The 16,072-nt window shown below is 43.3% G+C and overlaps 1 protein-coding gene across 2 annotated transcripts in view; it reads right to left on the reverse strand.

Moving 5' to 3' along the window:
- Positions 1 to 26: 26 nt before the first annotated feature.
- TRPV5 (transient receptor potential cation channel subfamily V member 5) overlaps positions 27 to 16,072 on the reverse strand; it is a 31,938-nt gene continuing 15,892 nt past the window's right edge. The window contains exons 9-16 of one of the 2 annotated variants that reach the window (XM_025854970.2): positions 11,334 to 11,420; positions 11,159 to 11,235; positions 10,749 to 10,914; positions 10,484 to 10,550; positions 8,283 to 8,551; positions 5,198 to 5,304; positions 4,212 to 4,549; positions 27 to 58 (exon numbers count right to left, since the gene is read on the reverse strand). In XM_025854970.2, coding sequence (XP_025710755.1) covers positions 4,246 to 4,549; positions 5,198 to 5,304; positions 8,283 to 8,551; positions 10,484 to 10,550; positions 10,749 to 10,914; positions 11,159 to 11,235; positions 11,334 to 11,420 — 1,077 coding nt within the window. In that variant the 3' untranslated portion in view covers positions 27 to 58; positions 4,212 to 4,245. Of the gene's footprint in view, positions 59 to 4,211; positions 4,550 to 5,197; positions 5,305 to 8,282; positions 8,552 to 10,483; positions 10,551 to 10,748; positions 10,915 to 11,158; positions 11,236 to 11,333; positions 11,421 to 16,072 lie in introns of those variants that run through there. The other variant, XM_073899312.1, reaches the window with a different exon arrangement.

A 16,072-nucleotide genomic window follows, 5' to 3' on the forward strand; every position in this document is an offset into this window, starting at 1 on the left:
TCCCTCGCTCCTCTCTCTCTCTCTCTCTCTCTCACAAACACACAGAAGCATCTTTAACCTGGAAAAAAATGCCCAATAATCACATTTGCATTGGTTTTTATCCTTTCCAAAGGATATCCTTACCCATATTATGTGCTTATCTTTGATTATTACAACCCCACTCAAAGGCAGATATATTTTTTTTACCACCTTTGACAGGTGGAAAAAAACTCAAGTATGGCCAGTGAGAGAGCTTAGAATAAAAACTGGTCAATCATTCATAGATCTAGTTAATGAATATTTATTGCACACTACATTGTACCAGGAATTATGCCAGACACTGGGAACACAGTGATGAATAAGTAGGCACTATCTCTGTCTTTGTGGAGCTTACAGTCTACTAAAGAAGACAGACATTGAAACAAATAAGTATGATAAGGTGCAAGATGTGTGATAAAAAAGAAAATGTAGATAGCCTGGAAACATAGAGCAGGTGGACTTGAACCTAGCCTACTGGTCAGCACCCCCGCACACGCACACACAACCAATGGACGACCTTGAGGCTGAGACCAACAAGATGACTAGAAGTCAGCAAGATGGAAGGGAGAATGCACACGGGGAGGTAGAAGGGTCCAGAAATTGTGAGGGCCAAGAAGAAGAAGAACCCAGCACTATCCAGGAACTAAGAGAAATCCAGCTTGGTGAAATAGAGCCTGAGAGAAGAGGAGGCTGGAGCGTTGCCTGGGGTCAGCTTAGGGAGGGCTTCCAGAAGACCACACTTGGGGGCAGGACTTGTGTCTTACAAAGACCCTTCTGGCCATAGTGTGGATGATGGATTGAAGACCAAGACTGCAGGCAAAGAGAGCAGTTAAGAACCTACTCCTGGAACTCAGTAGGGTTCAGAGGAACTCAGTAGGGTTCAGAGAGGCAGAGACAAATGGAAGATTTTATATTGGTCTGGAACAGTCTTCAAAATGTATTAAGTGAGAAAAGCAAAAACTGTTTCTAACAAGCTGTACCATTACATGCTTTTTTAAGGGGAATATATACATACATATGCTTGGATATATACAGAGTATTTTGGGAAGGATTGTTAAACTTTTATTAATGAATGTCCCTGGAGAGAACACCAGATGGGCTAGGACAGAGGCAGGAAAGTTTTTTCTCCTGTGTATCTTGTGTGCTTGTTGAATTCTGTGCTATGTCATGTATGATCTAATCAAAATTAATTCCTTTCAAAGCAGATGTTTTAGGGAACAGAATCCACAAGATTTGAGATTTACCGGATTTGAGAGTTGACAGAAATGTGTTTAAGATGGCGTCCAGGTTCTGGCTTAGGCAACGTTGCCTATTATTTGGTAGGGAACTCTGGTGGAGGAGCAGGTTTGGTGAGGAAAAAAAAGCTGTTCTGTTTGGGACATGTTGAGTTTGAGGTGTTTGTAAAATATCCAGGCTCAGCTGTCTAATAGATAGGCGTCCAAGCTGTTCATGCCTGGAGCTTGAGAGACAGATCTGAACCAAAGATAGGGAGTGGGGAGTCATGAACATGTGCATGTTAATATAATCTGCAGAAGCAGGTGAGACTGCCCAGGTGGTGAGAAAAACAGAGAGCCTTGTGGACCAAGAATATTTATGGGATTTTTGTAGAAAAGCAGCAGCCAGCATGGTAGGAGTGTGTGGCACTAATGTGCTGAGAGGTGGTGAAGGGTCGACTGTAGTCTGAAGGCTACCGAGAGTTCAAGCAAGATTGAGGCTTCAGTGAGCTTAGCCAGAAGTAGATAACATGAGAAATGCCAGTAGCATGGAGATGCAAGGTCAAATCACAATGGGTTGAGGACTCAGTGTGAGGTCAGTAGACAATGGAGTCTTCTCTGAGAAGTGTGGCCCTGAATAGGCAATAGAAAAGAGGGCAGTAGCTGGAAGGAGGGAGAAGGGTTGAGGGAGGGTATTTGCCATTTCTTTGAAGACGGGAAAGAATAGAGCATGGTTGTTTGCTGACCCCCGGAGCTAGTGGAGAGGGAGCGGGTGAGGTACACAAATGAGAAGATACACAAAAGGGGACAGTGATGGACACGGCTGTCTGAAGAGACAGAAAGAAAACTGAATCTGGAACTCAGATGGGAGTTTAGCTTTACACAAGAGAGGAAGTGCTTCCATTGTAAGGAAAATAAGAGGAATCATGATGACTGAGCACTTTTAGAAACTCTGCTACCTGTGGCCTAGTGTGTAGGATCCTATGCCTGTACGTTCGTGTGATCCCTCACTGTTCCACACTCATCTGTGCTTTGTATGAGTATCTAGAAGAACCTACCAGTGGTTTCATAAATCCCACGTACCTTTTTGCTATTCCAGACCACAGTCCTCCTAAAAGATATTATGGCTTTCGGGTAAAGGTGATGATAGGGCTAGGGTGAGGTGCAAAGGACTGGAGACAAGAGGGAGGCTGTCACGAGCCCAGTACTGGGTGCCTCGGACACTATCTCCCAGTTTCCTCCCTAGATAGGGATGGCCCATCCTGCATTGTTGTTGCCACCCCACAACTCAGCACAGGGGCAGAGGGAAGTGGGGGTGGAGGATGGCTGCTGCAGGAGATGTAGCCAGGAGCCTGCTACCTCCATGAACAAGGATGATTAGCTGCTAATGAGCCACCTGAGGGACAGACCAGGGACAGTCCCATAAAAGAAATGATTGAGCTGTTCAAGCACAGAAAGGCATAATTTGCCACACTTATTTAAACATACACCTGGACACAAATAAGATACAAACACGTTAGACTGTGAGCCTCAAAAAGCAAGGATAAGACAACTAAAAAACAACAAAAAAAAACAACACAATTTAAACAGAGATGAAGGACTTGAATAGATATTTCTCCAAAAATAAATATAGAAAGGGCCAATAAGCATATGAAAAGATGTTCATTGTCATTAGTCATTGGGGAAATACAAATTGTAACCACAATGAGATACCACTTCATACACATTAGGATGGTTATTATGAGAAGAAGAAAAAGAAGAAGAAGAAGAAGAAGAAGAAGAAGAAGAAGAAGAAGAAGAAGAAGAAGAAGGAGGAGGAGGAGAAGGAAAAGAAGAAGAAGAAGAAGAAGAAGGAGGAGGAGGAGGAGGAAGAGGAGGAGGGGGGAGGGGGAGGAGGGGGGAGGGGGAGGGGAGGAGGAGGGGGAGAAGAAAAAAGAAAAACAACGAACAGTGTGGCAATTCCTCAAAAAATTAAATAATAATTGCTATAAGATATAGCAATTCCACATCAAGCAATATACCCAAAGGAATTGCAAGCAAGGACTTGAAGAGAATTATATACCAATGTTCATAGCAGTGTTACTCACAATAGCCAGAAGGTGGAAACAACCTGAATGTCCACCAGTGGATGTGGTCTATCCATACAATGAAATATTATTTGGCCTTTAAAAGGAATAAAATTCTGATGCCTGCCACAACATGGATGAATCTTGAAAATATTATGCTAAGTGAAATAAACCATGATTCCACTTCCATGAGGTATCTAGAGTAGGCAAATTCATGGACACGAAGTAGAATATTGGTTATCAGGGGCTGTGTGGAGGGGATGGTGAGGAGTTCCTGTTTAAGGAGTACAGAAATTCCAGTTTGGGATGATGAAATCGTCCTGTGATGAAGAGCAGTGATGGTGATGCAACAATGTATGTGGACTTAATGCCACTGAACTGTATCCCTGAAAGTGGTTAAAATAGTAAATTCCATGTTATGTGTATCTTCCCACACTCAAATTACTTAAAAATAAGGCAAGAATAAAGGACATTTCTTCTTGCAGTTTTCTAGTTGGGGTTTGGTTGCCAGGTAAGGAGATTCCTACAGGGGTATAAGAAAAAGGGAGGGGCCACTTCAGTGCCACGCCTGGCTCTTCCCATGGTAAGCCTTGTGGAACCAGGCAGGCTTCACAGCTTACTACAGTCTAGGGCCAGCGCGAGGCAGAAAGAAAGATGATCGACATGTTAGTCTAGCATCCCTATCTCATGTCTTTGATGGCCAAGTCCAACTTTCCTTAAAGAGTTACATTCTTTTCTCAAGATGGGGGACTTCCAGGAACCCAGGAGCTATGTGGGGCAACAGATGCCCATTGCCCATCTCCAGAAATGCGGATGTGAAGGGTGAGACATGGCCTTTAAGAATTATTCTGTTGACCCCCTCCCCACGGTTAACAGGCATGAAAATTAGATACCGCTCCCCATCTAGGCCCACCTGTTTGTCAGGCCAACGGTAACAAGGGTCCTCGTCATAAATGATAGATATTGTCCTCTCCATCCCCCTCGCCAAGGTCCAGCCCAAGATTTCCATGTCCCAGGGTGTTACGACGAAGGATTTCCCAGCCCCGGTGACTACTGCTGTGAGATGTGGTCCGGGACAGGGAGGGGGTCAGGAGGGCCAGAGAGGCTCTGGCTAGGGTCCCACTTTCAGTCGCAGAAACAGAGGGCTGTTTCTCAGAAAGCTGCTCTTGTCCATCCTCCTTGTCTGAGCCCTTGAAAGCTTCCACGTAGCGAAGCACTCGCAAAGGATTTTGATCATGGTGGTTCTCGACTCTGAGGAGGGCAAAGGGGAATGGACTCAGTTGAGGTGAAGAGAAAAGGAGAGGACAGGGGAAGGAAGGGACCAGAGTCCCAGGATCAAATGAAGGGAAGTGCAGTAGAATGGAGGGTAAAGTGGGATAGAGACCAAAAAGGTAAGCAGTCAGGATTTGGAGAGTAGTGGGGTGTGTGTGTGTGTGTGTGTGTGTGTGTGTGTGTGTGTGTGTGTGATAGTGAACATGAAAGAGAAAATGGAGAGAGGGGGGAGAGCCATGGTCAGGAGCTGAAGGTAGAGTATGGAGAAGGTTAGCTTCAAGACAAGAATATACTAGAAATGGGGGTCAGGTAGGAACAAGACTAGAAAAAGTTGGGTAGCCCATGCCCACATCTGAGCATGGACACACACATGGCCTCACACACGTTACTGCCCCGATGTACTCACAGCCTGGCATCAGCTGTTAGCGGTCTTGTCACCCTCCTCATCAGCTCCACCCACCTCCCTTAAATAGGCTCATGCAGTCTCACTTTATGGAGTGATGATGTCTCCTTTGGATCCATTGGGGATCTCAGGAATGAAAAGATGTGTGATAAATGTGGAACTGGTCATCCCACCCCCATGGCCTCACACCTGTTGGCAGTTTGCACATACACACTGTCACTCACCGCAGGAACCAGCGGTCCCCCAGCCCATACTGGTACCCGCAGATCCCAGAGCGAGGCCACAGGAAGCGAGGCAGCTTCCTCTCCAGCATCACCGTGGTAGCCACCACCTGGGAGGAGCGAAAGGTAGAGGAAACTCAGCAAGAGTCATGAGGTTTCAGGGGACACTGGAGGCCACCGACATAGGGACCAAGAAGTGCCTGTCAGATGGGGATACCAGGGCTTGGGGAAGATGACAGTCATTTAGCCATGCCCTAGCCTGTGCCAGGCATCATGCTATCTGCTTTACTCATCATTCATCGTAAAAGGAGAGAGAGAATATTTTATGAGTGTTTTCAATAAAACAGTAACCCCTACATTACTATTCACATTCATAGAAAATGAGTCACTCCAAAGTAATTTCATTTGCTTTTTCATAGGAAAGCCATAGACTAGCTATCTTGATTTAAATGAAATGATTAAATAGAATTTCTATGATGGTGGAGATGAAACGATGCCGCTGGTGTTTAGGGAATTTGCAGCAAATTAAATACCCATATCCTACAAAGGAAAAGAGCGGGTTAATGACTGTAAACTTGGCAGGGAAAATTCTAGTGGCACATCACATGTTCTGTCCTTTGACCAGCCCTCATTAATTACTTAGATGAAACAGAGAAGACAAGCTATCAAATATGCCTGTGACACAAAACTGGGAAGGATATGTAATATGTGAGGTGACAGAAGCAATATAAAAATGATCTCACCAGACTGGAATGCTGGTCAAAAACCAATAACGTGAAATTTAAGAGAACCAAATGTAAGGTCCTACAGATTTATGTTTAAGACTAAAGTGTCTGTGTAAGTACAGGAGAATGGCAAAGGAGCTTCACTAATTAAGTTGCATAACAAAGATGCAGGGGTTCTAGTTGATCGTGACCTTGATAAGGGCAAATTGTATATTTGCTAAAAGACCTGGCTCAGTGTCAGGTGCCACCTATACTATAGTGTCCAAAGCAAGGAAAGATATGACCCTCTTTATACTGCATTCCTCCAATCCTATTAGGACCACTCTAGTTTTGAAAGGACCATAATCTTGGTTAGTTGAAGGCACTAGCAATCCTTAAAGTAGCCCAATACCCCATGTCACGTTTGTCCACTTGATTTCTTACTTGCACCAAGTTCCCTCCAACCTCAGGACTTTCAGTCATTTGTTCCCTTTCCCTATACAGCTCTTCTTCTTTATCTTGAAAAGGACATTTATGTGTCCTATTGTGCCATAAGTCAGCCCTCCCACCTTGTTCTGTTAACAGAATCCCTTCTGCTTTAGAGCATTGCCCCTTCGCCACTCTATCCATCAGTTAGAGTAGACTGGACTGCACACGGGCCTGGCTAATTAGTCCATTCTTCCCTAAACTCCACCACCACCATCACCACTCTCCAGTCCTTAGCCTTAACCTCAAATTCAGGGATGCACTTATGGCTCAAACCTGTTGCAGTGAGATGGAACTTAGACTGGGTTCTCAGGGGAAAGATGCTCTTTGAAGGGTTACATGTTGCACGGCATCAGGAAGCACACAGAATACAACAGGAAAGGGGTCATTGGAATTGTGCAATGCAGTACATCTGCTCATTCCTTTGAGAATTTGGAGCTTCTACAAGACATCTCACCAACATGATGGGGGAGACTGACTTAGGAGACTCTGGATAGGAGAGCAGAAAAGAGAAACTAATGTCGTGTGGGAAATGGAGATACAGGCTCTGGCCAGATATGCCTAGAGCTAGTTTAGTTCTTTAAACTTTCCAGTTATGAGGACCAACACACCCTCCTCCCAACGCCTTTTTTATTTAAGTCTATTTGAGTTTGGTTTTCTGTCCCTGTAGCCAAGAGTCCTGATTGATATAACCCCTAACCTTCATCCCTTTCTCTCATTCTTCTTAACTGGCTAATTCTTCCCCAAGTCTAGGAGCTCGTCTTAAATGCTACTCCATCAGGAAAGCATTTCCTTACTTTCCCGTCGGACTGCTCTGTTGCATCCTGTTCTTAGCACCCTCTGCTTCTCTGTGACACTTTTACTACTGTAATTGTACAGGCTTCTGGGAAGTCTATTGTTTAACGGCAGTCTCCCCAACCAGACTGTAGGCTCCATGAAGACACAGATGGCATCTGTTGTGTTCATGCTCGTGTCCCCAGCTCCTAGACATTTCCCAACACATAACAGGCTCTAAGTAATTATTATTAAGTGAATGGAAAGTCTGAGGGGATAAATGATGGCTGTATTCAAATGTCTGAATGGTGTTCATACAGAAGAGTGTGTCCTGTGTTATATGAGAAGAAAAGGCTGGGGCCAAAGAATGGAACTGTAGAAAGATAGGTTTCAGCTGAATGCAACATGGACATGTCTAGTTACAAAAGCTTTTGAAATAGGACAAAGCTCTCCTCCTCCTAATCACTATCAGAATCCATATGATAATAAGGTCCTAATCAGCGTGAAAGAAGATAGTAAATTACCTTTTGACCAACGAATAATTAATCTCTGGGTAGGAGCTCAACCAGAGGACCACTAAAGGTACTTCCAACTCTAAAATTGTCTGATCCTCGATGATATAAAGAAAAAAAATCATGGAGAAGCAGAGAGAAGCAAATAGAAGATAATGTCCAAATTAAAAAGTAGAACATATAGGGGCACATGGCTGGCTCAGTCAGTAAAGCATGAGACACAACTCTTAATCTCAGGGTTGTGAGTTCAAGCCCCATGTTGGGTGTAGAGATTACTTAAAAATAAAAAATCTTTAAAAGATAATTAAATTTAAAAAAATAAAAACTAGAATACATAAGAATAAGACAGTTTCGAGTTCTCACTGGACCCAAGGTTGACTATTAGATCTACTTTTCCCCTGTGACCAATACGTCAGCTCTTGGGTATTAAACCTACCCCTATCATACCATTTTACCCTCCTTTGTCTCCTCCTCTATCCAAATATACCTTTGTGGAGGTGACAACCCCACTGGATTATTCTGTGACTCTCCTAAGAGAGTCCATAACATATTCTGCTTTGATTTTTCTCTCCATACTCTTCCCCTTAGTAAGACTAACACTAATAAACTCACCTGGGCCCTCCAGAGCTCGTCCCGCTCATGGGCCACCCGCCAGTGTGTGTCACCCATCATGGCGATGAATAGGTTGAGCATAAGCAGTGTGGCGATGATGGTGAAGGCAAAGTAGACAATGCCAAACATGAAGGGCAAGTTCACTTCGTAGTTGGCAGGCCCATCAATGACGGTGAGGAAAAGCTCAAAGGTGCTGAACAGTGCCATGGGATAGTCATAGAATTGCCCCAGATTGGCTGGGTCCTCTGTCTGGAAAATGACATAGAACGCTGCTCCGCCCAGGAAGTGGGCATGGAGATGGGGAAACAGGGAGTTACCACAATAGTATGGGCCTAGTCATATCTCCACATACTTACACATTTGCAGACACACAGATATGCCCATAAATGTAAATATGTGACTGTATACAGGTAAGTCATATTCTACATGTGGACCTGGCTAACCCTGAGATGTCAAATGACCAAGTTCATCACTCTGGACAGTGGTAATATGTAGCCATTTAGCAAAATGTGTATATAAAGTATGTGTGTATATTATAAATATATGTATTTGTGTGTATATATATACATACACACACACACACACATAAGATGTGAAAAGCAGTTAGGTGACTTATTACACACACACACAAAATAAGACACCTAACTGCTTTTCACATCTTAGAAAATAGAATATTTAAAAGATAACTTGTTACAAGAATGCATGGAATCTCCAACAATTTCAAAGAACTAACATATGAAATGACTAAAAGAAAGGCACCTTTAAAAAAAAAATCTCAGTGACCTCTAGATAACCATCCATCACTTCTGAGATTCCCTGGGTGAGCTTGGACCCTCATGGAGAAAGTTTCCCTGCTCAGTGTGTAGCCTGCTGGATAATACTATGCATCCTGGAACTTTAGTACAGCATTAGAACCTTTAAAAGACTCCTGTCCGTATGGGGAACTGAAATATAAACAAAGTGATCTCAAGAATGGAAATAGGGTCTATGACAAAGCATCAAAAAGCAAGTGCAACAACCAAGAAGATGATGGTTTCAGAGATTCTGGGTATAGGATATCTACAGAAAGCTCCTCCGTCGTCATGACCTCATTTTGTAATCGGCAAGTCATGATATACATATACTATTTGCAACATATGCATACTATATAACTATACACACGTGTTGTGAGCAGTAATTTATGATGTGTGCAGATGGGGTAGAGAGTGGGGAGAAAGAAAATATAAGGAATACTCCAAATAGGCAGACTACCACAGTTTTACCCATTCATAGCGCAGATCGTGGGGCATGTTTTTTAGTCTAGTGCGGTGGGAATCCCTGTTAAATGGGAATTCTTACGACAAGAATAGTGTCCTTTGTACTAAAAGCCATGGTCTTTTAGAGTCGGTGGGGGAGGACTTCAAATACTGCCTAGGACATCCCCTTGTCTTACGGATGTTTAGTTGCAGACATTAAAGACTGGATTGGAGTTGCCAATCTTACTGCTCTTCCATCCTCTTAGCACGTTCCCCTAAGAACTTCCTCCTACTCGTTCACGGCCCTCACCCTCCCTCTGGCTCTGGCTGTTATTTTCTGACTATGCTCCTCTCTCTACCCTGATGCCCCCCCTCTTCCCCCACCAGCGGCTGGGGCTGAGACTGAGGGCTGGCCCCCTCTTTCCTCAATCTCTCTTTACAGCTCTTTTTCTTCTGTTTCCCTCTCTCATTCTCAAACTCTCTAAAATCTTTTTTGGTACTTCCTCTTTGAATTCTTTCTTTTTCTCCCAACTGCGATCACACATAGGGGGAAAAAAAAATGTTCTGTGTTATTGAATTCTGCTTCTTCTTCTGAAGTGTAAACATAGAAGAGTTAAATATTGCACTGTCTCTGTTTGCCCACATAGTTTTCTGAGATCTGCAACTGGCCAGTCTTTCCTGTTTCATGGCCCTCTCTCTCCAGAGCCTTTCTTCTATCTCTTCTTTAAAGATCTTGCAGAGCGGTTGGTCAACATGAATATTATTGGCCCGTAAATTCAGAGCACATGGTCTCCCTTCTAAGCCAGCCTGAGTGACCCTGATCCTATGGATATGAGTGTGTTTTTGACTCAATTTCTACTGGGGTGTGGAGCAAAACAGAGGACAAATGAGAACTGAGCAAGAGCGAGCCAACTTTCTGAAGAACTGGACCCTATGACCTAGTAGAAGAGGGGACAGTGCTCTTACCTGAGGCAAATCCCAGAATAACCACAGCCATTAGCCAGCAGAAACGCATGAGGTCTCCAAAAATCATCTACAGGAAAGGGAAGGGGAAGGAGGGTGGAGTGACCCTTCTCCACCTGCCTCTCTGCAGCCATCCTGCTAGATTGGAGGCCCCCTAGCTCCACTAGATTCACTCAGAGCAGTGTTTTCCTGGGTGCTCTGACTTCCTCACTCTGTCTGGAAAGGTGCTATGGCTGAAGCCAGAGAAAGATTTGGGGAAAGCACTGACCTTCTGGATCATGATGCTGAAGGGACCAAGCATCTGGAATCCTCGAGCGAAGTACATAACACTGCACCAGCCCAGCACCAGGGCAATGGACATGGGCACCATCTCCCCGTTCATGTTGGCGAGTCGCATCACCATGGTCACCAGCACCATGCAGGCATAGATGATGCTTGGGGGGGGGGGGGGGGGGGGACAGAGAACAAGGAGTGAGAGAGGAAATATTCTTGGTCCGCTCTAGCACAGTGAAAACTTGGGTAGTACCCCCTCAGGCTTAGTCCTTACACCCAAAACACACATATGAGCCCACTGGAGAGAAATCCTTGGAGTTGAGAGTCAACTGAGGTCTAGGTCCCAGAGAGTAAATGGCAGACCTAGAACAATTCTGGCAAAGACTGAAAGGAAGGGACACTCACATGATGACATGGAATGGTCCCCCGAGGATAGTCTGTCCAAAATATCGAGAAGCACCAACCCGAAGGATGTCTGGGATCTAGGAAGAGGCCAGTAAAACAAAAAGACAATGTGGACTGCAGTTCAGTCTGGGACCCCAGGTGGATGGCCTTGGCTTGGACCCTGATGGTACCTCACCTCTAGGAGCAGGATGATCACTGCCCCTGTGACGGTCACCAACTCCCCCACCAGGCGGATTTTATCCTGCTGAGTCGCATAGGCCTCCTGTGGGGGTAAGTTCAGGGTAAGTACTTTTTGATGGATTAAGAGTCAAATTGTTTTGGGGCAAGTCGTCTAAAGCAACTGAAGTCCATCTCAGATAAAGAAAAGCTCCCATTACCACCATCAGACCTCCCACCCCCCACCATTGTATTTGTTATTGTGGCTAACTCTGATCAGGGCATTAGTCTATGTATCCAAGGCTTAGTATACATTGTACATGCTAATAATGTGAGCCACCCCCAGCGGATCACTATAATATATACGGTGAGCAGTAATTTATGATGTGTGTACCAAGGGGCCGAGATCACATTTCAGAGCATTGAGTTAAGAAGGCTAAACCAACAGGAAGAGGTATTAGTGGTTTGGGATGGTTTTAACTATGCTGAAAAGTCCAGCTTTTCCAATCTCACTGTGGTCCTTGGAAGATAGACTAGACAATAAACATATCACAGAATTCGATTCCAGAATGGACCCAGAACCAACTAGTTTTAGCGACACCTTGAATAAGCCACTAAATCTCTCTGAGTCTGAGGTTTCTCACCTGTAAAATGGAGACTGTAATGCTTTACCTTTCAGTGTTATTGTGGAGATCATATTAGATGATGTATCTGGATATAGTTTAGAAACCAGAAAGCACTATAGATATATTCATTATAGTTTTATTATGATTTAGCAACATAGAAAAGTTCAGAAAAAAGGGTTAGAGACACTGAATTGATTTTAGTTTTGGAAGGTTCCAAAACTCAACTTTAGTTAAGGAAGTTCCCTGCCTTATCCTGAGCAGTGGGTATAGAAGATATAGCCCTAAGGTCAAGATAAAAGAAGACCATCCTCCTTATGTGCACGTGATTTCACAATCAAAGTCTTATACATTACACATATGTAGTGATAGAATTCTACAATAATGATCCTTAACTTCTTTGGGGTTATGAGTCCATTGGAGAGTATCATTAAGACCGTGGACACTCTTACCAGAGAACTGTGTTCATATATATGTAATCCCCACATGAAGTTGTACAAATAATTTCAACACATTCAAGTACACTTTAGACTTTGAAGAACTCTCTTCTCTAAGGTCACCTCTCTGAGTGGTACACCCAAGAAAGGAGTTGAGAGTCCCTAGCACCAGTGGGAAAGTTGATGATCTAAGCTAGGAAGGATGTGATCGCTCATTAGGCATAAGGAATGCTAATCATCTCTGCTCTGCTGATAAAGTGGAACCTCTAAGCATCCCTCAGCAGGGTACTTTCAGAATGTATTCACTGGTCCAGTGAGAGGCATAGCTTTGAAGTAGGAAGAGATGTAATGTGGCAGGAGGTGATCAATGACATAAAGAAGGTACCCACAAGGAGCCCCATGGTTGCTCAGAAAGTGACAGCTCAGAAGAAGCCAAAGATATAGCCTTTATGGAAGAGTAGGACCAGACTTACCAACAGAGGGTGGAAATGTTTCAGGGAAATCCTATGGGACCAGGAGAGATCAGAAAAAGAGCTGGTGTCTATGTTCCTGGTAAACAATGTGCTCTAACAACCTGTGGCTAGACTTCGGTGACTTTGTTGTTGTTGTTCGTTGTTTAAAGAATTGATATTCTTTTGACAAACGGGTCAATTTTATTTTATCATCTAATGGACAACTTCCCTTTTGCCTTGTTTCCAAGGAGGCTCAGAGGTTGTTTGTTTTGTTTTGTTTTTGTTTTTGTGCTCTAACTGAATCCCCCCACCTTGGCCCTGAAATTCAATTCACGGGCCTTGTTCTTTTTCTTTATCTTAATGTTTTGATAGCATCTCTCTTTATTTGTAAAACATTCCAACTCCTTTTGAGAATCAGGTAGTGAGCAGTAGGATAAATAATAAGTACATTAACTATAGAAACAAAATAACATTAAATATAGAAATAAAATAACTGCATCTGTGCCAAATATGTGTCTGCACAAAAATTCTGAATTCTTTTTTACAAATTTGTATCTTGGTTAAATATGTCTGGAAAACTGCCCCCAACCTTTCTTTCTTGACTCAACTAAGTAAAGGAACTGAAGAAATTGGCCTGATCCCCTCTTGTGGGGGATCACAGCGCCCCTAGAGGACGGTGGGAGAGTGGCATCGGCTATTCCCTCAGGAGATGAAAAGCTGAAACCCCAGCTGATGGAGAAGGTTGGGGACAGTTTTGGTCACCACACTCTTCTTCTGGGGCTTCCCCTCACCACCACCCCTCTGCTTGTTTAACAGATTCCTTTACAAGTAGCAGTTCTGGGGTGCCTGAGTGGTTCAGATGGTAAAGAGACGGACTCTTGGTTTCAGTTCAGGTCATGATCTGAGGGTGGGGAGATCAAGCCCTGCTACGGGGGTTCTGTGCTCAGCGGGGAGTCTGCTTGAGATTCTCTTTCCCTCTCCCTCTGTCCCCCGCCCCAACCCTGAGTTCTCTTTCTCTCCCTCAAATCAAACAAAAACAAAAACAAACCAAGGAGGAGTTCTGCACAAGTTCCCCAGTGAGTAACAGGTGTCTCAAGCTTTGTCACAGCTCCACCTGGGATCCGACTGCCCTAAAGTAGCTGCCTCCACAACTCTGTCCCCAAAAGTCCTCTCCCCTAAACCAGGCCGGACAGTGCCGCAGTCTCCTGAGGGCTCTCTTCCTCGCTGCTGTCCAAGATCACCACACAAGATCCTCATGTAAGGGGTTTTATTTGTCTTTAATTGCTCTCTCTAGAAAGTAAAAGGTAATATATATGTGTGAAAGTTGAAATAAAAATAATGGCAATTCAAACAACTCAATAGCAAAATATAACAAACAATCTAATTTAAAACTGGTCGGAGGAACTGAATAAATCTTTTTCCAAAGAAGACCTATAATGGAGCGTGACATCACCAATCACCAGGGAAATGCTAAACCAAAATGATATATCACTTCACACCTGACAGAATGAATATCATCAAAAAAACAGGGGATAACAATATTGGTGACGATGTGGAGAAAGCAAACTCTTATGTACTGTAGGAATGCAAACGGGTGCAGCCACTATGGAAAACAGTATGGAGGTTCCTCACAAAATTAAAAATACAACCGCCATATGATCCATCAATCCTACTTCTGGGCATATACCCAGAGGAAATAAAAACAGGATCTTGAACAGATATTTGTCCTCCCATATTCATTGTAGCACTATTCATAATAGCCAAGACATGGAAACAACCTAAGTGTCCATCAACGGATGAGTGGATAAAGAAAATATGGTACACACACACACACACACACACACACACACACACACACACACACACTAAAATATTATTCAGCCACAAGAAAAGAAGGAAATGCTGCCATTTGGGACAACATGGATGGACCTTAAGGGCATTATGTTAAGTAAAATAAGCCCAACAGAGAAAGACAAATACTGCACGCGGTGTCATTTATATGTGGAATCTAAAAAAAAAAAAAAAAAGTCAAAATCCTAGAAACAGAGAATATAAAAGTGGTTGCCAGGGATTGTGGAGTGGAAGAAATAGGGAGAAGTTGGTAAAAAGATATAAACTTTTAAAGCTATAAGATGAATAAGACCTAAGAACCTAACATACCACATGACTATAGTTGATTATTACACTGTATTATATAACTGAAATTTGCTAAGAGAGGGACGCCTGGATGGCTTAGTCAGTGAAGTGTCCAACTTTTGGTTTGGGCTCAGGTCATGATCTCAAGGTCATGAGATCAAACTCCGCTTGGGGCTCTGCTTTTACCAGGGAGTCTGTGTGAGATTCTCTCTCTCCCTCTGCCCCTCTGGCTTGCGCTCTCTATCTCTCTCTAAAATAAATAAATAAATCTTAAAAAAAAAAAAAAGAAATTTGCTAAGAGAGTAGAATTTAATTGCTCTCACCAAAAAGTAACAAAGAAGATAAATATGTGAGGTGATGACCACTGCTATTCAACATAGTTTTAGAAGTCCTAGCCACAGCAATCAGACAACAAAAAGAAATCAAAGGCATCCAAATCGGCAAAGAGGAAGTCAAACTCTCACTCTTTGCAGATGATATGATACTGTATGTGGAAAACCCAAAAGACTCCACCCCAAAACTGCTAGAACTCATACAGGAATTCAGTAAAGTGGCAGGATATAAAATCAATGCACAGAAATCAGTGGCATTCCTATACACCAACAAGACAGAAGAGAGACAAATCAAGGAGTCGAACCCATTCACAATTGCACCCAAAACCATAAGATACCTAGGAATAAATTTAACCAAAGAGGCAAAGGATCTGTACTCAGAAAACTATAAAATACTCATGAAAGAAATTGAAGAAGACACAAAGAAATGGAAAGACATTCCATGCTCATGGATTGGGAGAACCAACATTGTGAAGATGTCAATGCTACCTAGAGCAATCTACACATTCAATGCAATCCCCATCAAAATACCATCCACTTTTTTCAAAGAAATGGAACAAATAATCCTAAAATTTGTATGGAACCAGAAGAGACCCCGAATAGCCAGAGGAATCTTGAAAAAGAAAAGCAAAGCTGGCGGCATCACAATTCCGGACTTCCAGCTCTATTACAAAGCTGTCATCATCAAGACAGTATGGTACTGGCACAAAAACAGACACATAGATCAATGGAACAGAATAGAGAGCCCAGAAATGGACCCTCAACTCTATGGTCAACT

This window comes from Callorhinus ursinus, unplaced genomic scaffold (genome assembly GCF_003265705.2).
Source record: "Callorhinus ursinus isolate GAN/ISIS: 27379988/994484 unplaced genomic scaffold, GSC_fseal_2.0 scaffold12, whole genome shotgun sequence".
Classification (NCBI taxonomy): domain Eukaryota; kingdom Metazoa; phylum Chordata; class Mammalia; order Carnivora; family Otariidae; genus Callorhinus; species Callorhinus ursinus.